The sequence below is a fragment of the Stegostoma tigrinum genome, chromosome 38, assembly GCF_030684315.1.
Source record: "Stegostoma tigrinum isolate sSteTig4 chromosome 38, sSteTig4.hap1, whole genome shotgun sequence".
NCBI lineage: Eukaryota > Metazoa > Chordata > Chondrichthyes > Orectolobiformes > Stegostomatidae > Stegostoma > Stegostoma tigrinum.
Window position 1 is genome coordinate 11,163,504 of NC_081391.1, and position 21,941 is coordinate 11,185,444.

Consider the following 21,941-nt stretch of genomic DNA (forward strand, 5'->3'; position numbering starts at 1 on the left):
AGGCCTATATATTAATCTTAAGGCCCAGAACTGCATGCATTACTCAAATGTGTACAACCGGAGCTTAACATAACCCTAACATAACTTCTACTTAGTGTGTTTTCCTCGAGCGCAGTTGGAACAGCGATCAGTGAGGGGAAGTTGAGCAAATCTTAAAAATGGTGGAAGATGTAAGGGCACAAATGAACACAGAGTAGAGAGATTAGTTTTAGATTGTTCCAGGCATGCATCAACATAGATACACTGGACTGAATGGCCTAACTTTGTATGGTAGAAACCTGGTTTAAAACCTCCATTAAAATAGTCAACAAAGGAATCTCAATTGAATGTGTTCAGTATTCATTAACTCGGAATGTCGAGTTATGTTAGCTTCCAGGTACAAGTGCAGATGCCAACTCAAGTAAAGCTAGCCATATTACTCTTCTGTCTGCCAACACTGAGATAATATGAGTGGGATTATTCTTCTGTACAAATGGCTGATCCTTCAACTGCTCTATATTGTTCTGTGCTGAGTTGACACATCACCGTGAAATGTGTTGTAAAGATTAACACATTTCAACATGAGAGAAGAAAATAAAGTGGAATGCGAAATACTACTCACCAAAGACCCTACAGAATACAAACTTATTTCGTCAATAATCCCTGATTGTGAACACACTCCCTCTGTATTCAGTGTGAAATAATTCATCAGAATGGGGTTAACTTAATGCAAACTCTGTTGAAGCTGGATCTGAAAACTCATAATAACACCTTGACACGTGTAAGAGATATTTCTCTTTATTACACAGATGTGATGCCCCTATAAACTATGCAACCACGTTAGGGAAGAGGTAAGATCACATGTTTGTTTAGCAAGTGGGGTGTCCTGTTCAAATGTTGTGCTCAGGTTATGTGCCCTTATACTTATCATTTCCAGTAAAATTCTACTGTAAACATCAATTAAATTCATTCAATCAAAACAAGTTGGGAAAACTGAAAGAGCTCTTAGAAGTTAGTCAACAGGTTGTTGAAAAATTTTTTGACTAAATAAAGTGGGAGAAAGGTCAAATGCCATTAGGGAGTCCGACAAATGACGACTCAACCTTAAGCTGGAAGGTAAGAGAAAAAGACTAGAAGTAACAAACTTCTTCTTCTGATTTGCACCTACTGTAGGCTCTGTGCCTAGATCATGTGACAGATCACCACCTCTTTTCTCTTCCTTTAGCCATTGTCAGAATTTCAGTCATAATTGCCAACTAATCTTTGATTAGTAAATAAACACACCCGTTGGATAAGGCTTAACCTCCCATTAATCCCTGTGTATACCTCCCTACCACCCAACAAAAGGGAACAGGGAAGAAATGGTTCATCCCAAGTATTCATGCACCCCTGTAGCAAAGGTTTAAATGGAACTTAACAATGCCAGAAAAACAGCACCTGCTGTTGCCGTGACAACTGCAATTCTCCAACATGGATGGCTGTCTTTATTGAATTACATTTACAAGGCTTCCACGCAAATACATAACACCCATGACTGGACTGGTTTGATCTTGTAATAAGTCTTTCTTTCTAGAGGATATAACTATAATACATAATGACTGTTTGATAGAGAATTATAATTCATTTGAAGAATCCTGGTGATAATCAAAAAGCAAAGTTCTTGCAGTTCTTGCAGTATCCCTCACAAAACCCTGAGATCAAAACAGAATCTTCAATTCCTTCCTCAGTCACTACTTCACAGCCTTGAAGTCATTCATACAGTAAGATTCTTAAGTTGACTTACTGGTGGTGAAGGGCATTGAAGGTGTGACATGCCCTGGGCTAAAGTGTTAGGCTCTGGTGCGTTGAGGTTGACCTTATCTTGAGAGGTCAATTGATAAATTAAAGAGACTACAAAGATTCATATTTCTGCAAAAAAAACACACAGAAACAAAATAGCGTTGATTCCATTTGTTGGTATAATCCATTTTGCATAATGTTTTAGCAAACCATACATTTTGGTTCCCAGTGAATTCTTACTAGTCATGACAACAGATAGGGTGGCCGGGATATGGAAGACTTGCCCATTCTGGCACCCAGTGTTGGCATCGAAACATGCCCAGGCACAGGTATGGCCATAGAATAAAGCTCCCTCTACACCAGCCCAAACAATAAGTATCAGCCCTAATTTCAGAAGTGCACTACTCTACCAGCAGGTTATTCTTCTACATTTTAAGCCAATTTCTCGATGGCCTCTCTGAGAGGAATTCCGAACTAACTACCTATTAGTGTTGACTAAGAGGTAGTAGCTTCGGCACATGCCTAATCGGGACTGGTTTGAGTCTTTTCATTTTATCTTAGACCTTCACAGCCAACAGGCAGTGGAAAGAATTTATCCCATCAGTATGGCCTGGAGTGTTATGATTGTACTACAAATTACTTCATGGTCTTCCAATTATCTGTGAGCATTTGGCCCTTTATCATTATAATAGGTTCAAGCAGTGACGAGTCATGTGATGAGAAGACTTGAATACCTTCCATGGTACTGGAACATTAAAATGATATACATATGTGATTTTTCAAAAGCTATATTTACATTGCATTTTATAGTAACTTTATTATTTTATTACAATTTTATGGGAAAAAATTACAAATATAAAAATATTGGTTGCCACCTTTCCTATCAGTTGTAAGGGGTTTTGCAAATGAGCAATTGGATGGGTGATAGGAGATATGTTTTCTTTGACATGAGATGAATATGAGATTTTCTCAGCCATTTCCCCACCTTAAACCCTTGTCGGGCATGCTAAAGGAGCATTCTACTGCACAATGCTTATGAGAACAACATAGGAACATTGGCAGGGTCCAAATTTGGATCTACAGAGGGTTATTAACAGCCTGGTATGTCTTGCCAAGAGTAGATGAGCGAATCCAAACTCTTCCAAATTTGATTAGGAAGGGAAAAGTCCAGAATTTAATCTGTACTTCATCAAAAAGTGTAACGGGAACTTTTACATCTATCTTACAAGGAATTTCAGTTTGATGTCGCAACCATACTTCGGCTATGCAGCGTTCCTTCAGTACTGAATTATCAATCTAAATCACGTGGGAAAATGGAGAGTGGACCTTGAATCCACAAACATCTGACTTAACCAGGAGTTAAGAAGGAAGACACTTAAATGCTTGCCCAAGAGTACATTTTGTGTCAACGTTTTTGAAAAATACATTTTATAAATATTTTTGGACAGCAAATGACAGACATCAAGAGATTTTGTTAAGATACACAGGGTTGAAATGTTGTAAGGAAGTGCTGGGGAAGGGTGCTCATCAATCTAAGATAACTGGGGGCTATTTTAGTCTAACTGACCAAGTTGGAACCCAAATGGGATCGAGTAGAACATCCATTTTACAATAACCATCTCTCTTCAATAGAGAATAAAATCAGATAGGAGTGTTTCACTTATTGGCTGGGATTTTTTCCAGTCAAACTCAGCCTGAAATGTGGTAGGTGTTTAACTTACGGATTTTTCTTTGATTCTTTCATAGGACATGGGGCTATTATGGTCCATCCCCTAACTTGCACTGAATAGCTTTGTGGGCTGTTTCAGAGTGGAGTTAAAAGTCAGCCATTGATCTGTAGTCACCCGTACTTCACAGCAGGAAGGGTAGTGGATCTCCTTGCCCAAAGGACAAGAGTGATGGGCTTAAACCACATTCAATGATAGATTCAGAGATAATGGGAACTGCAAATGCTGGAGAATTCCAAGATAATAAAATCATCCAGCCTCACATTTTATTATCTTCAATGATAGATTGGCATTATTACTGAGACGAGTTTCCAATTCCAGGTGCATTCATTTAGTTTTTATTTATGAACTGAATTTGAACTCCACCAGATGACACGGTGAGACTTAAACTCATGCCCCTGATAGTATGAGCCCATGAAGCTGAACTACTAACCCAGCGATTTCACAGCTACACCACTGTTGTCCCATGAGATTAGCCACTGAGTCAAAAAACAGGCGCTTTCTGTAATGTGTGGCCGAATTGTAGCTAATATATCTACATCAGAATGGCAAGGGAGATGTCCACCCGAGATTACAAGTGCAACTGGCTAGAAATGTAGCGTTGGCATTTTGGTAGAACTAGAGGTTATGGAAGTCTGATGGCCATTATTTTAACAAGGTTCTAATCCCAATTGATATCTCTGCTAACACAATGCAAGAGAGGAATATGAAAAGAGCCTAATAATATTACACAAATAAGGACATTTCCAGAAACACTTCCTATCTTTCATTGTTTGACAGAAATGAGGGTTTCTTTTAACTTCAGAGGAAGGCTTCTCCCAAAAAAACAGATTCCTGATTTCATTCCCGTTACTTTGATCATGCATGTTCAGTGATGGCTGAAAATACCCTTCAATTTGTAACACTTAATCAACATTATCAAATGAATTAAATATTATAGTGTAAAAACTATGACTGGATTATCAGGAGCAGACTGAGGGGAAGGGTGGGTGGGAGGAAGCAATCAGGAACTGGTAATGAAACATTTTAAGGGTGATTTCTGGACTGCTCTTATAAAACAGGAATTAGAAATGCTTAATAAATGAAAAGGACCCATTAATCCTCTTTTGTTTCGTTTGTTCTTTTTTTTGTAAACTTATCAATTCAGTCTTAAGCTCAGTCACAACTTTTGCTGAGCAGAAACACCTTTCCAGTAATCTAAAATATCGTGCAAGTCTTCATCTTTAGCAAACTGGACTTTTTTTCGCAAGGCGTGGCCAGCTGCCATGTACACCTCCTCCCGAGGGTGCTTTTTATAGGGGCGGAACCTCTCCCAGATCTTGTGACTGTTTTCCGACGAATACTCCGGGCTGGAGGAATATCCGGAGAACTGGTGCCTGGGGGAGAGCTGGGAGTAGGCAGAGTCCCTTTTGGAACGGGAGAGTGGCTTTAACAGTGTGGACCTCTGGCTTACAGTGTCCCCATGTTCTTCATAGTACAAGGCAGGGAAGGAGTGGCGATGTTCACTGCAGTGGTAGGTTTGCTGTACCTCCAGACGATGAATTTCTCCCTGGGCCACTGACGGAAGACGCTTTAAAGGCGTAGGGGTGGGGATGCTCTTCTCGATGTATTTTGCCTCGGTCTTGGATGCCTGGTCAGGCATGTCAAGGCTGAAGACTCGGGTGCTCTTCCCAGAACCGCTGGACGAGATACTGCAGCGTTTCTTGGTAGTGTCCACACTGCTCTGCCGCTGCAGTGGGTAACCTCCTTCTTTGTAAGTTGGAGACAGGAAGCCGGGCCTCTCCAGTTGGGAGGACGATGTGCTAGGCGTGATTTGGCGGTCGATCGACATCTCAGAGTCGGCACCGATGAAAGCCGCAGAATCCAGCTTCAAAGCGTCAATGCAGTTGTTGATGATCTGGTTGACTTTGTCCACCTCTTTGGCGATGGTGGAGATTTCTGCTGTTGACCCTTCTCCATTATCTGCCTGCTTCATCTCCTCCTCTTTGCGGTCAGCAGCCTCCCCTGTACGGACTTCGATATAGTTCCCTTTGGTGGCTTTCGGAGTCTCGTTGACTTCCAGTGGTTTGAACTGTCCTTTCTCCCCGGACACAGACGGGAGCGAGGACATCCTGGACACTGATATAGGCTGCTCATGGAACTTCTGCATCGAATGAATCATACTGCTCGTTTCAGACTCTGGCCCATACCTCATCTCCAAGATGGTCTTCTTGACATTGATAGACTTCTGTTTCTCCTCCTGAATCCTTCGTTTGCGCAAGCAGTAATAAACCACACCCAGGACAATTACCATGCCAAACAAGCATCCCAGAATCGTCATAATATAATGTGTTGTGGTGGAAGAGTTGGACGGTTGAGTTATCATGCGCCCTCTTGTTGCAAAGGTCAAGCAGGTGTGGTTGAACCTCTGGGACTTCTGGATGGAAGCCACACAGAAGGTGTAATCTGTATGCGCCTTCAGCTTCTCCAGCTTAATATATTCCTTCCTGTTGCGGAGATTTGTTACATCAGAAACATAACTGTTGTTGTACTGCACCAGGATATACATCCTGCTGTAGGGGGAGGGGATCTGAACCACCAGTGTTGCCCCAGTGATGGTCACGTGGTGCAGCTTAATGGTAGGGCTATTCGACGTGTCCAGGGTATACGCCATGATGGGTTCTGTGGAAGAGAACTCTGCTGGGTTGATTCCTGAAGAGTAGGCTTCGGGATCTCTGGAAGCCATGGGTGTGGAAAACGGAGCGACTTTCACTCCATTCCGACACGAGGAAGCAAGGAGACTGATGGCGTTGTGGTTGCTGTTTGGCCTTGGGCTCAAGAGAGGGAAACCGGCATACTCCGCTGGGCTCTCACACTGAAGTCTGTCGTACGTTTTCGTAACATTGTTAAACTCGGCGAGCCAGTTCAAAAAACCAACCAAGTCGCAGGAGCAATTGAAAGGATTGCCTGCCAGCTCGCACACCATAAGGCCACTGAGACTGGTGAAGGTGTTGCTCTCTAGTTTCGCCAACCTGTTGGCGGACAAGTCAATACTGATGAGGTTGGGGCACTCCCAAAAACTATTGACCGAGATGCTCTCAATTAAGTTGTGCTGGACATACATATATTCCAGCCTTGTTAGACCCCGGAGCATATTCTCAGTCAGATTCGTCAATTTATTGTAGCCCAACTGCAGCACCCGCAAGTTTGACTGGACCAAAAAGGCGCCGTCTTCGATGTAGCTGATCTCATTTTTTGTCAAGTTCAGATCAGTCAGGTTGCCAAAGCGGCTCAGTGAACTGTACAGGAGGAGTTTGAGTTTATTTTCGTTGAGGCGGAGATCCAGCACGGTGCTGTTGATGTGTTGAGGGATGGCCTCATAAGGGGGCTGGTTCTGGCTGCAGATTGCTAGCCAAACATAGCCTTTCTCCCCCTCGATCAGCCAACAATCCCCACAGACCTTTCCGAGCTGGGTCAATAGAACAATCGTTGCCCAAAGGCTGACACGGGACATTATTATTCCAGGCACAGTAGCTGACTTGTGAAGCATGTAGGAGTGACTAGTAGCTACCATTAGTTTCAAATATAACCAGCAATAGCATGCCAGTTCTAGTCATCTCTGTTTTCATTGTTCTTTTTGGAAGCACTTGAACAAAAAAAAACAGGAGGAAGCAGTCACGTCGTCCTTGTATATCCCTGTGGTCTTTTCCGTTTGGGAAAAAGAATTATTCAAAGCCACTCCTTTCATTAACTGTTCAATCTCTCGGTTGCAACTTTGACAAAAGATCTCCTTGGATCCACAAGAGATCCATGGTCAGAGTGTCCTGAAAAAACAAAAGCAAGACAATAAATTACTGGATTTAACAAAAAGATTTGTTTTCAACAACATGAAACAAGTTGAATTCCTTTTATTTTCAAACATTTTTTTCTTTGCAGAAATATTACTTGCATGGTTGTTTTGGAAGCACATTCCGGCTCCTCAGTTTATACAACAGAGAAACACCTATTTTGCAGTCCCTTCTGCATACTCATGTACCTCTTCGCTTGCCTATCAGTAATACAGTTCTAAACTGCTGCTTGTTGCAACAAGCTGAGCACAAATTGGCAATCATGCCTCCTTTAATGGTGATTATACTTCAAAATTGCTGCTTTTAATCACTTATGAGATGTGGCGATCGCTGGCTGGGCCAGTATTTATTGTCCATTTCTAATTGCTCTTGAGAAAGTTGTCTTAAACTGCTTTCTTGAGTCCATTTGGTGTAGTTAAGTGCACAATGCTGTTGGGAAGACAGTTCCAGGATTGTCATCCAACAACACTGAAGGAATGGTGATACATTACCAAAGTCAGGATGGTGAATGGCTTGGAGAAAAACTTGCCATTAGTGGTGTTCCCATATATCTGCTGCCCTTGGCCAGCCAGATAGTAGCAGCCAGGGGTTTGGAAGGTGCTATCTAAGGAGTCTTGGTGATTTTCTGCAGTGCATCTTGTAGGTGGTATACACTGCTGCTATTGAACATTGATGTTGGAGGGAGTGGGGGTTTATGGATGTGGTGATGATTAGGCTGCTTTAACCTGAATAGTGTCCAATTTCTTGCATGTTGTTGGAGCTGCACACATCTAGGCAAGCGCGGCCAACTCCATCACACTCCTGATTTGTGCCTCATAGATAGTGGACAGACTTTCGGTAGTCAGGGTGAGTTACCTGCTGCAGGAGCCTCTGATCTGCTCTTGTAGCCACAGTGTTTATACGGCTAGTCACTTCAGCATCTGGTCAATCATCCCTCGGCTGCTGATAGCAGGGAATTCAATAATGGTAATGACAATGACATCAATGGGTTGTGGTTGAATTCTCTCTGGTTGGAAATGCTCATTGCCTGGTATTTATGTGATGTAAATGTTACTTGCCACTTGTCAGCTCAAAGCCTGGATATTGTTCAGGTCTTTCTGCATTTGAACGTGGACTGCTTCAGTATCCAGGGACCCATGAATGCTGCTGAACACAGTGCAACCATCAGCAAAAATGCCCCCTTCTGACCTTATGACGGAAGGAAGGTCATTGATGAAACAGCTGAAGATGGTTGGGCCTACACTGGACATCTCCCGCAGAGATATCCTGGAGCTGAGGTGACTGATCTCCTATAACCACTTCAACAAGCATCTTCCTATGTGCCAGGTATGGCTACAACTGACAGACAGTTTGTACCGCCCCATCCCCATTCCCAGTGACTAACCTTGCGAGGGCTCCTTGACGCCACACTCAGTGAACTGTGGCCTTCATGTCAAGGGCTGTCACTCTTACCTCACCGCTAAAGCTCAGCTCTTTTGCTTATGTTTAAACTAAGGCTACAATGAGGACAGGAGCTGAATGGCCCTGGTGGAATCAAAGCTGAGCATCAGTGAGCAGGTTATTGCTAAGCAAGTGCTGCTTGAGAGCACTGTTGATGACCTCTTCCATCGCTTTCTTGGTGACTGAGATAGATTGATGGGGCGGTAATTGGTCAGGATAGATTTATCCAGCATTTTGTGCACTGAGCAACCTTGCATACCTGGGCAATTTTTCACATTGCTGGTTACAAGTGAGGTACTTTGAGTTATCTTAAGGCTGTGAACGGGCCATATAAGTGAAAGCCTTTCTTTCTTTCCATTATTACCAAATCGAGCTGACTGGTCATTATCGCATATAATTTGGGCTGCCACTTTTACCTGAAAAGTAACAGCATTTTCACTTTCAGACATATCAATGGTTGAAAAGCATGTTGGGACAACTTTAGAATGTCAAACAGCCTGGAGCAATGCAAATCCTTTTATTCTTTTTCCAAATATTTAACCATTTTTAAAACTCACTCACATATCTGACAATGGCTCTGATCTAGGAAAAACCCACAGTTATACATCAGACCAAACCTCCTCAAAATATATGCAGAAGGCAGCCAAGACCCTGACCTTTCCTTATTTTAAAGGTAAATGTGAAGTGCTGTGTTCCAGATGCAATTCAATTGGTCTAACTACTCACTGTTAAGAAAGTGCAATTAATTCACACACAAACAAAGATGGAAGTGGAATAACTCTATTGGAAAACTTAACAGAATAATAGATACAGTAACTATTACTAATTAACTGTTCCAATGTAATAACATCAAATAAAAGCACCATTGGTAAAAGGTAAACACAGAACACAGATTGTCTCACATATAACTCCCATAGCAGGCCAAGAATCCCCAGCTTTTGGCTGTAACGAAGAGAGGGAAAGAACAGATTTCATTTTTTCCAGATCCCAACAGCATCTGCTGAAACCTGAACTAAAGATCCTGGTTCTGTGGGAGTTTGACCACACCCACTCAGGCTCCTTTTATTGTTTCAATGTAAAAAAGATCAAAGGTTTCCAAGTTCTTTATCTCTTCATACACTGCTTAGCAGTTGACCCCAATTCTCTCTCTAAAAGAAACCAGGTCAAAACACCCCTCTTTAAGCCACAGAATTGTCACATCCACCAATGTCGAAACAGTGTTCAAAGGGTCATAAGTGCCAATTAGCCAATAATGGAATTGTAAAGGATCTCTACATCCAGGGAGTGGCTTGAGTATGGAACTGGTACCTGTAGTTGTGAATGACATTGATGTATGTAAGGAGTGCTCAATAAACACAAGTGGGAGAAAGGATTAGAAGTATACGCTAACAGGATTAGATGAAGTAAGGCAGTGGGGAGTTTATATAGAGAGTCAACATTGGCATGGTTCCACATGAGTGAATGCCCTGTCTCTATGCTGTAATTCTCTGTACAAAAAACAACCCTTTCCAAATGTTTGGTTTAGCGAAATTACATCAAGTTGATCCAACAGTTGAAAAATAAAGTAGCAACATGTCTATAATGAATTGTCAGGCTGCATATGACCCACAGTTTAGATGGAGCTGATTCAAATAGACTCTTCCCAGTTACATAGAAACTGCAAGCTAGTTTACATTGTATCTTGATAAATTGATGTATAAGACATTGGTGTGAAGGCTCATCCTGCTGAACAACTGTTATCAAGTTGACTACTTTAACCTTTAGATGCTTTAGGTTTAAATGTAGCCTATAGAACAAAGCAATGGAAGTTTGTCAGTGTGATGTTTTGTAATATTCACGTAGAATGTGAAGAATTAAAACCCTGCATTTATATTGCATCTTTTATTATCACAGCATGTTCTGAAGTACATCACTACCAATCAGGTATAATCGCAGTTGATATATTAGAAATGTACAAGCAAATTTATGTATAGTACAGTCATTAATGTATGCTAATAGTCAGAAAATCTGCATTCAGTGATGTTGATTTGAGGGGTACATATTGGCTAGGAGGCATGATGCACTTGCACCATTTGTATGACCTTCGATCCCTCTGCCAATAAATGATGTTCCTGTGTGCTTCTCTTTACTCCACCTGACGAAGCAGCAGCACTCTGAAAGCTTGTGATTTCAAATAAACCTGTTGGACATAACCTGGTGTTGTGTGACTTCTGACCTTATCCGCCCCTGCCCAACAATGGCATCTCCACATCATCTCCATATTCAGACCCAAAAATTTATTTGAGCAGCCACTGTTCTGATCTTTTCAGATTCAATGAATAACCACATGTTTTTCAACATTGAAATCCATCTGTCACAGTTTGACGATCAACATAACCCTTCATCAACTTATGATTCCATTTAGACTGTTTGCAATGGTTTTTGTGTCATCAGCAATTTGGACTTCATGTCCCAATAAACATAGTGAATACATGTCACCCCAATATTCTTGTGGGACACTTCTCATTGTATCCTGCAGATTAGAGTCACTGCTCATTAACTTCTCTCTCTTGCCACTCAGGGAACCAACTGACCAGCTCAATAAGTGGTGAAGCTTCAATTTCAGCCAACAGTTTCTTATGAAGGATCTTCTCAAATGCTTTTGTGGAAGTCCCTATAAGTTACTGCCGTATGCAGTCTACCACTTCAATCGCTTTTACATCAGACATGACTTAACCTTTACATATCTAAAACAAAAGGCAAAAGTCACTACACTAAAGTTAACTCTACTTTATGAAATGTGTTTCAATAAGTATAATATTGTGTTATATACAATGAATTAAACTAAAAAGGTATAATATTTTGTTTATTTATATACAATATATACACAAGAAGGTGCTGGTGTGGTAATATCTTTGGACTACTAATTCAGAACACAGGCTCATGTTTTGAGACATGGGCTCAAACCCCACAATGGCTACTGGCTAAAATTTGAATTCAATAAATATTTGGCATTAAAAAGCTAGTCTAATTATAATTCTGAAACCAATATCAATAGTTGTAGAAACCCATTTGGTTCATTATCCCTTTTCTTACCTGGTTTGGCCTTAATGTGACTGCAGGAAGGTCAATAAAATGCTCCCTTAGCCAGCAATACATTCCACGTATTAACTGGAAAAGTACATACAAACATGGACCAACATATAAATACAGAGCATGCTGTTTATTCAGCAAAACTGTGCTATAATGCATTGTTTGACAGACAGAATACTGCTAAGGATAATAAAACACTGATGCACACAAAAACAGCAGCTGTACATGTTTTAACCTTCTACTTGCATTACACAGTGCATTTAGCACAGCTCCTAATATTCTGATTCAAATACATTGACAAATGAGCAGGATATTATTTCAAGCAAACTGTTTCCCAAACTGGACTAACGCAGCAAAATCACTTCTACAGGCACCTGCTCATTATCCTATTGTTTCGCATTGTAAGATCTGTCTACTGAGGTGGAATCTGAGCACATTAACTTGTACTCTCATCCTTGCTAAATGCACATATTCAATTTATACCATTAGCTCATGGTTTATGTAACATGGTCAGATTAGTTTCTACTCTAATCTAAATTTGTAAAACACACCAATTGGTAATAAGTTTTGCTTCAATTTTCTCATATTTGATTTCTTCTCCTGCACTTGTATCGCAATGTTCTCATCCAAAAGATGTTCAAAGCACCTTTTGGACAATTACTGTTGAAATCCAGTGGCTTCGAGGACAATGTGGAAGGAGTTTTGTGTAAATCCATATCCTAAGAGTGTTACTCTACTTCTGGTGGTTTGGGATGTAGCTTAAGTGTTCACCCAGGCAGATCTGCAAACGGAATGTTGGCACTTGTTGCAGGAGGATTTCAGTACAACAGTAAAGAGATCTTGCTGTAATTGTATACAGCCTTGGTGAAGACCATGCCTTGAGTACTGCATCGTTTTAGTTTCTGTATGAAAGAAGGATATACATGCCTAATATTTTACTCTCTGGAGTTTCAAAGAATGAGAGGTGATCTCAGTGAAGCATAAAACATTCTTACATGACAAGACAGCACAGGCAGGGGAAGGGTGTTTACCCTGCATGGGGAACATAGACTAAAGGTGCGACGGTCTGTCACTTTAAGAGATTATTTTGTCCTGGTTATTTTTTAGGACAGGGGAAAGACAGACTTGCCGAGCAGTCTCCCAGAACCACTAGATTAAACACCTTGATAAGTCTTGGGCCTTTTTTTTGGGTATGCACAGGTCTCAGATCAGGATTTCTGGTTTTTTTTTTCAGCAGTCAGAAGCTGTTTCGGATCTCAGAAGAGATAGAAGCTTCAGTAAATAAATCCTGGCTGCTACATTCTCTGGAATTTCTCGATGTTTTTCCTCCTGGATTGGAGAACTGCATGTAAGAATCTCCGAATTTGTCTTTTTACCAACGTGTGTGTCTGTGGATGTTCCCATATTGGAACAGTTAATTACTAACAGGTACTGCATCTATTATTCTGTTATGTATCTGTTAAGTTTTCCAATAGTTAAATTACTGTAAATTCTTCCTTCCTTTGCTTGTATTTTAACTGTAGTGTTTAAATAAATTGAGTTTGGCCTCACATCAAGTATTTTGACTTCATATTTACAGTTACCTCACACTTGGAACACACACTTCACATCTACCTTTAAAATATGAAAAACTTAGGCTCTAGGCTAACTTCTTAAAATAGTTTGAGGTGGTTTGCTCCAGTCCATAATGAAGAGGAGACCATTTAGGACTGATAAGAGGAGGAATTTGTTCATACAGAGGGTGGTAAATCTTTGGAATTCTCTCCCTCCAAAAGGCAGGCCCAGTCATTGAGAACATACATGGCATTGATAAATAGATTTTCTTAGATAGTAAAGAGATCAAGGCATAAGGGGCTTGTGTGAAAAACACTGTCAAAAGGAGAATCGAATGGTGAGACAGGCTTGATGGGCTGAAGGGCCTACTCTTACCCCTATTTCATACACTCTTCTGCTCCTCTAAATGGTGCCATAAACAAAAACAACCCACATTTCTACAGTGCCTTTGACATAAAGGAACATCTGAGAGTGCCTCACAAAAAAAAAGTATGACTCTGAGTCACATGAGGAGATATTAGGTCATATGACCAAAAGATTTCATCAATGGGTAGGTTTTGGGGAGTTCTTAAAGAAGGAAAGAGAGGTGAAAAAGAGGTGTAGGAAGCATATTCCAGAGTTTGATACCTGGGTAACTGAAGGCCAATGGTACAGCAATTAAAATTGGAGGTACACAAAAAGGCAGAAGTGGATGAGTGTTGATATCTCGGAGGGTTGTGAGGCTGGAGGAGGTAGGGAAAGAAGAATGGGGTTAGGGGAAGTCAATCAAGCATAATAATTTTAAAGGCAGGCCATGGTTTGACTAGGAGCCAGTGCAGGTCAACAAATATAGGGATGCCAGTGGAATGAGGTCGAGTGAATTAAGACATGGAGAGCAGAGTTTGGGATGGTCTCAGGTTTGTGTTATGTAGAATGTAGGGGACCAATCAAGAACTCACTGGAAGAGTAAGACTTGAAGTAACAAAGGCATGAGACTGAGGATTTCAGCAGACGATGAGCTCAGACAGATTTATGACAAACACAGAGAATGCTGGAGAAACTCAGCAGGTCTGGTAGCGTCTGTGGAGACAGAAACGGAATTAACGTTTCAAGTCCAGTATGACTCTTCTTCAGAAAAGTTCTGAAGGTGAGTCACTTGACATATCCTTAATTCTATTTCTCTCTCCATGGATGCTGCCTGACCCACTGAGTCTCTCCAGTATTCTCTGTATTGGTTTCAAATTTCCAAATCCACCATATTTTGCTTTTATTCGATTCAGATAGATCTATATTCACTGAAGGAAACAATAGGGACCTTAGTTTAAATTGGGTTTTGCTGTGACAAATCCAAAACTGGTGCAAAATGGGCACAACAAGGACCAAGATATCAAAGTGTAGAGCTGGATGAATACAGTAGGCCAAGCAGCATCTTAGGAGCACAAAAGCTAATATGTTGGGCCTAGACCCTTCAGACCAATTTTAGATCCAAATTCCTGTGTCAAAAGTATGTGTTATATTTTTAAACACACTCAGAAGATAAATCTGTTGATTATTAAATATATCCCACCTCCCTAGGTTTAACAAATGAAGAAAATAAATCAGAACCAAATCTGATAACATTAGCATAGATCGACGTTTACATTAACTGGCATTCTGGGATTGGACTTTTCATCAGATCGTTAGACCCCTTCAGTCAGTAAGTTGTACCAATCTAATTTTAATTGGTTGGTTCCAATTACCCTGAAAACAGACTGTCAGTATCTCTGATATTACTACCACTGATTGTTCACAGCTAATGCTTAAAATTACAATTTTAGCATAGGGTGATGTACCAAAAATGTAGGTCAGAAATTGATTTGAGCCACTAAGGACGGGTGAGCTGAGCTCAGGGACCGTTCTGAAACCACAAGTAGGCCCTAGGCTTAAGTCTCAGGACTAGGTTTCCCAACTCTCCAGAATTCAGGAGGATAAACTGCTCAGATGGGCTGATCAGTAACAAATATAGGGATTACATGATGAATAGTAAGACCCTAGGAAGCAGTGAGGATCAGACGGACTTTGGTGTGCCTGTACATAAGAAAATATCTCAGGGACCCTCACAAAATAGAAATATGACTCTGAGTCATATAAGAAGATATTAGGTCATATGACCAGAAGATTTGGACAAAGTGGTAGGTTTTGGGGGCATCTTAAAGATGGAAAGCAAGTGGAAATGAGATGTAGAAAGCATATTCCACAGTTTGATGCCTGGACAACTGAAGCGGGGGAGGGGTCGAGGATTTAGGACAAATTGATGTAGTGGTTAAGAGGCATATAGGATACTTGCCCTTATGAACTGAGAGTTTATGAGCAGGGAGAACTGTATAAAATATTGTTTAGTGCAGTTCTGGGATATATATCATAGGATGGATGAGTGCACTGGAGAGGATACAAAGGAGATTCACCAGGATGTTGCCTTGGTTGGAGAGTTTCAGTTATGAAGGGAAATTGAACAGACTGAGGCTGTGTTCTTTGGAGCAGAGGACAGTGGTAGTGGGATGGGGAGGAAATCATGACTGAGACGTATAAGATGATGAAGGGCATAGGTAGGGTAGTCAGGAAGGAACTTCCATCCTGGTGGAGGGATCAATGACCAGGGACAGAGATTTAAGTGAAGGGGAGGAGATTATGCAGGAATGTCAGGAAAATATTCTTCACTCATGGGGTGGTGAGAATCTGGAACTCACTGACTGTGAGGGTGGCGGAGGCAGAAACCCTCAGAATGTTTAAGATGTGTTGAAACGTCCACTTGCAATGCCAAGGCATAAAAGGCTATGAGCAGAGTGTTAGAAAATGGGATTCAAACAGTTAGCTAGTATCAGAGATAATGGGAACTGCAGATGCTGGAGAATTCCAAGATAATAAAATGTGAGGCTGGATGAACACAGCAGGCCAAGCAGCCTTCACTCTAGGCCCGGAACGTCAGCTTTTGTGCTCCTGAGATGCTGCTTGGCCTGCTGTGTTCATCCAGCCTCACATTTTATTATCTTCAAACAGTTAGCTGCCCGTTTCTGACCAGCACAGACTCAAAGGGCCAGAAGTCCTTTCTCTGTGCTGCAGACCTCTGTGAACAATAACTGCACTGGAAATTGACTATAGATTAATCTTCATGGTTTTACTGCAATCATCACCTGGGAGTAAACATTTCCTGCTTAGGAAACAGAAACAAACCATTTGACCCAACAGCAAATGCCTGTTTCACACCTGTCTCTTTAAATGTTAATCAGTCGTTCTCGGAGGGAATCCAGAAAATATGTGAATTTTGTTAATTTCTTTGAACACTTTACTAATTGCTTAGAAAATTGTGGGATAAAATAAAAGTCTTAATAACATAACAGATGATCAGGCTTGGTAATATTTTTGAGAAAGAAGTTAGAACAGACACCAAAATTAGAGATTTTCTAATTGCAATCCATATGACTAATCAATTTAATTTCCTTGCAGTTACTAATTTGTAGCATTTCTCAAATAATTGAAGCAAGGAAATCACTTTTATATTGTTGGCTTGCCAACTCCACAAACTCTTCGGCAACAATTTACACTCATATAGAATGTCACATGTAGGATCTACAGCCAATTGTTTTACACAAAAAGGGAGAATCTAAGCAAGGAGAGAAACCAAGATAACGAAGTGTGAAGCTGGATGAACACAGCAGGCTAAGCAGCATCTTCAGAGCAGGAAAGCTGACATTTCAGGCCTAGACCCTTCATCAGAATTTCTAATTTTCTGATGAAGAGTCTAGGCCTGAAACGTCAGCTTTCCTGCTCCGAAGATGCTGCTTGGCCTGCTGTGTTCATCCAGCTCCACACCTTGTTATCGCAGATTCTCCGGCATCTGCAGTTCCTATTATCTCTGATAAAAGGAGAGAAACCAGTTGACTCTCCACTTGCAGCTCCAACAACACTCAGGAAGCTTGACATCATCCAGGACCAAGTAGTCTGCTAGATTGGCACCACGTCCACCAACTTCAATATTAATTCTCTGTGTTACCAGCACTCAGTAATAGCAGTGTGTACCCTCTAAAAGATGCACTGCAGAAATTCACCATGGCTCCTTCAAAGGCACCTTCCAAATCTGCAACCTCTAAGTCAAGGACAATGGGAGCAGATACGTGGGAAACACCATTACCTGCAAGTTTCCCTCCAAGCCACAGGCCATCCTGACCTGGAACTATATCGGCAATTCCTTCACTGTCACCATGTCAAAATCTTGGAACACCACGTCAGCAGCACTGAGCATATCCTATACCATGCAGATTGCAACAATTCAAGAAGGTGATGCTTAGATTACTGCCAACTTCTGAAGGGTAGTTAGGGATGGACAATATGTATTGGCCTTGACAATGACACCCACATCACATAAAAGGTTAAAAAAAAATCCAGTAATGTTCTATTGCTCTATACCTTCTCCGGCTCCATACCTCTGTTTATCTACCATATTCACTGTATCGCTCCTCTGTCAATCGGTCTCTATCTCGATCTGAGTCAAAGTCCTTCCATCACTGTCTCTCATTCTCTCCTACATTTCAGCAGTGACTGTGACTTCAAAAACACTTTATTGCCTCGAAGCGCTTTAGGACAATCGAAGGTAATGAAAGTAGTGTGTACATTTGTTTGTGACTGCCTTGCTGTCAGCTTCTCCTTATAGTTCCTCCTTTGGTGTTTCTTGAAGTTAATAAAATAGATGTGAACAAGATCCAAATGCAGGAAATTTCCAATTCAAGGCTCATTTTTTTTCCCTTTAATTTTCCATGGGACATGGGCATCACTGGTAAGGCCAACATTTGTTGTTTGTCCTGAATTGTGTCCTGAACTATGTGGAAAGTGCAGTTCAGAATCAACCACATTAGAGGGAGTCTGGAGTCAAATCCTAAAGAGGGAGGTGATGGCCAAGTGGCATTAGCACTAGACCATTAATCCAAGAAACTGAGCTAATGTTCTGGGGATTCAGGCTCAAATCCTGCCATAACAGATAGCGGAATCAAACTCTGGAATCAAGAGTCTAACAATGACAATGAAATCATTGTCAATTGTCAGGAAATACCCAGCTGGTTCATGGATGCCCCTTTTGGGGAAGAAACTGCCACCTTTACCTGGACTGGCCAACATATGCCTCCAGACCCATAGCAATGTAGGCAATTAAGGATGGGCAATAAATGCTGGTCTGGCCAGTGACACCCTTACCCTGCAAGTGAATTTTTAAAAATGTAGACGACACCAGGTAAAATCCTACCCCAAAGGATGTGGGTCTTTGCAACAATTACTGCAAGATTCATGGTCACCACAACTGAGTTCGTGAAATAAATTTAATTTCTGAGAGCTACTGCAGTGGGATTAGAACCCACACTGCCAGACCATTAGGCTAGGCCACCAGATAACACTACTGCACCACTGTCATCCACAAGGTAGGCGCTATATTGAAGATAGGGTAATTGGGTAAAGTTTCAATGTCTATCAACGATTTTGGAACTGTACTGTTTCAGATTTACAGAGCAGAGCCGGTTTAATTGTCTCAGGGATTGTGAAGATACTCCAGCTCCTGCAGAATTTTGACAGAAGGTCCTGCAGAATCCAGTTCTCAATCTTGTCTGCTTAAAATCCTGTAACACGGCCCTCATGACCCACACATGTGCCTTTCTAACTCAAAGAAAAATTGGCCCATCATTGATTGACTATTTCATACTGGACACTCCAGCCATTCTGAGATTTCTCATTAAACAACGGCATTCTTAGGACAGAATCTTATAACAAAGACAGCACAGGAAGAGGCTACTCAGCCTGACTGTGTCCATGCTAGCTTGCTCCAGGACCAACTTAGCTAGTCTCATTTGCCTTTCTTTTCCCTGTAATCCTGCACCTTTTTTTTCTCATCTAGGTGTTTCTCTAATTCAATTTTTAAAGCCATGATTAAATTTGCCTTCACCACCTGTTCAGTTTGCAAATTCCAGGTCATAACCACTTGCTGTATAAAAATGATTTTTCTCCTGTATGTCACCCAGAGTTCTTTCAGCTATCATTTATAATCTGTGCCTTCTGGTGCCTGCCTGTTCTGCCAGTGAGAAACATTCTTCCTTGCTCTCATCAATCATGATATACCTCCAGGACAGGCAAGGTTTGAACCCAGACTATCTGGCCCAGAGGTAAGGGGCTACCAGTCAGAAACAGAAGGGTCTGAGGAAGCGTCACTGGATCCAAAATATTAATTCTGACTTTCTCTTCACAGATGCTGCCAGGCCAGCTGAGCTTCTGGATTAGAGCCATAAAAGCCTGCCCGCCTTCAGCTAAATTTTCACATCTAATATCAGATCCCTCTTTCTGGGATGTGTTAGATTAATGGTAGACAGCTATGTAACACACATCTTCCATTCTCAACAAGTCTGAGCAGCCTTCAAGCGCAGTCCCCTCTTTCTACACTGTTATCAATTACAACCTCAACTGAGAGTTTGTCTATGCTCAATTATAATAATCTCCATTAGCAATTCAACCTATTTCGCTCATTTACATTCTTGCCCATTGCTAGCACAGTCTATCTGTTCTTAATTACTTCCCTCTATTGACACCCCAGTTCATTCGTAGACACTAGCTGATTTTGCTGTGACAGGCATATAACTGTCCAATCTTAAGGAGTATTTCCTGATGTAACTTCTCAGAAGCCACTATCCATCACCAAATCACCCAATGGCTCAGTGATTAGTACTGCTGCCTTACAGTGCCAGGGACCTGGGTTCAATTCCAGCTTCAGGCAACTGTTTGTGTGGAGTTTACACATTCTCCATGTGTCTGTGAGGGTTTCCTCCCAAAGATGTGCAGGTTAGATGGATTGGCCTGTAGACTCATGGAATGTTTGGGTTGGGAATGGGGTGGGATGCTTTTCAGAGGTGTGATGTGGACTTGTTGGGCCAAATGGCCTGTTTCCAGACTATAGGGATTCTATTATTTACACATGGAGAGTCATTGGCACTGATCCACCTCTCAGAGCGAACTGAATCCTGTTTATATCTGTTAGCCACGGCTCCCTGATTGGGCCAGATTAACAGCTCCAATGAAGGAACTCATATTGTATGAGGTTCACCTCATTGACCTTATTGCAATCAATACACACACTAACTGCACAACCTAGCGGTATCAATATTGTTAGGAACATAGGAAATTGTAGCAAGATCAGGCTTTTGGCCAATTGAGCCCATTCTGTTCCTCAGTTTGATCACCTTTCAATTAAATTTAGTTAATACCATTTTCATGCACTATTCCCACATCCCTCAACATTTTTAATATCAATCAATCTTTCCCTTAAGCCACTCATTGGTTCTCCCTTGTCCGTTGCTCACATTATGCTGAAAGTATCTGGTGGTTTGTTCAGTCATGTGGCAGAATTTGAAAGCAAACTAATTCTCCCTGGAGCATAGGAGGCTGTGGTGTGACCTTATAAAAGTATATAAAATCATGAGGGGCAAAGATGAGATGAATTACCATGGCCTTTTCCCCAGGATAGGTTAATCCAAAACTGAAGGGCAGAATTTTGAGAGGGGAGAGACTTAAAAGGGACCTGAGGGGCAGCATTTTCATACAGAGGTTGGTGACTATATGGAATAAACTGCCAGAGGAAATAGTAAAGCTGAGTACAATGAAAACACTGGAAAGATATTTAACAGGTACATAGACAGGAAGGGTTTATAAAGATATGGGCCAAACACAGGCAAAAAGCACTAGTTCACCTTAGGAAACCTGGTAAGCATGGACGAGTTGGGGGAAAGGGCCTGCTTCCATGTTGTACACCTCTATGCTTTTCACCGAGTGACCAACATTTGCCAAGAGAAATGAATAAGAGACATCTACCCAATAAAAGAATGTTATAGAGTCACCTGGTGTCACACAGCATGGAAACAGGCCTTGCGTTCCAACTGAACTGAACATAAACCCAAAATAAACTAGTCCCACTTGCCTGCCCCTGGCCCATAACCCTTCAAACCTTCCCTATTCGTCTTCTTATCTAAATGGTTTTTAAACATTATAATTGCACCAGTATCCACCACTTCCTCTGGAAATTCATTCCACATGTGAACCACCCTTGTTATAAAAAAAATTGCTCCTCATGTCTTTCATAAACCTTCTTCTACTCAACTTAAAAGCGTGAGCCCTAGTCTTGAAATCCCCCATCCTTGGGGAAAATAAGTATCATCTTTTGCATTACAGAATGATCTGTCCAAATTGTACGATAATTTCATGATATAGAATCTAGGTGTTTTTCAATGTTCAATGGAAAGCATAGCATATGACACAGGATTCCCTTCTGAAATCTCTCTGCCCCTCTACCTCTCTCCCACACTTAAAACTCACTCCTCGTCTAAGCTTTTGGTCACCTGTCCTTGTATGTCCATATATGGTTTGGGGTCAAGTGACTCCCAACACTCCTGTGAATGTTTTGGGTCAACTTACTAAGTTAAAGGCCTGAGGTGAACACAAACTCTTGTTGTTGAATTTGGATAACAAAGGCCCCAGGATTCGACCTCTGACCTGCACGATGTTGGAATTCAGCAAGAAATAT

The 21,941-nt window shown here is 41.4% G+C and overlaps 1 protein-coding gene across 10 annotated transcripts in view; it reads right to left on the reverse strand.

Annotated features, from left to right (window-relative positions):
• Positions 1 to 1,919: 1,919 nt before the first annotated feature.
• The window catches only part of LOC125447318 (protein phosphatase 1 regulatory subunit 29-like), a 400,071-nt gene continuing 380,049 nt past the window's right edge, over positions 1,920 to 21,941 (reverse strand). For all 10 annotated transcript variants that reach the window (XM_059640614.1, XM_048521644.2, XM_059640613.1 and 7 more), the window contains one exon: positions 1,920 to 7,288. In XM_059640614.1, the coding sequence (XP_059496597.1) occupies positions 4,645 to 7,038 (2,394 nt within the window). In that variant the 5' untranslated portion in view covers positions 7,039 to 7,288 and the 3' untranslated portion in view covers positions 1,920 to 4,644. The remainder of the gene's footprint in view (positions 7,289 to 21,941) is intronic.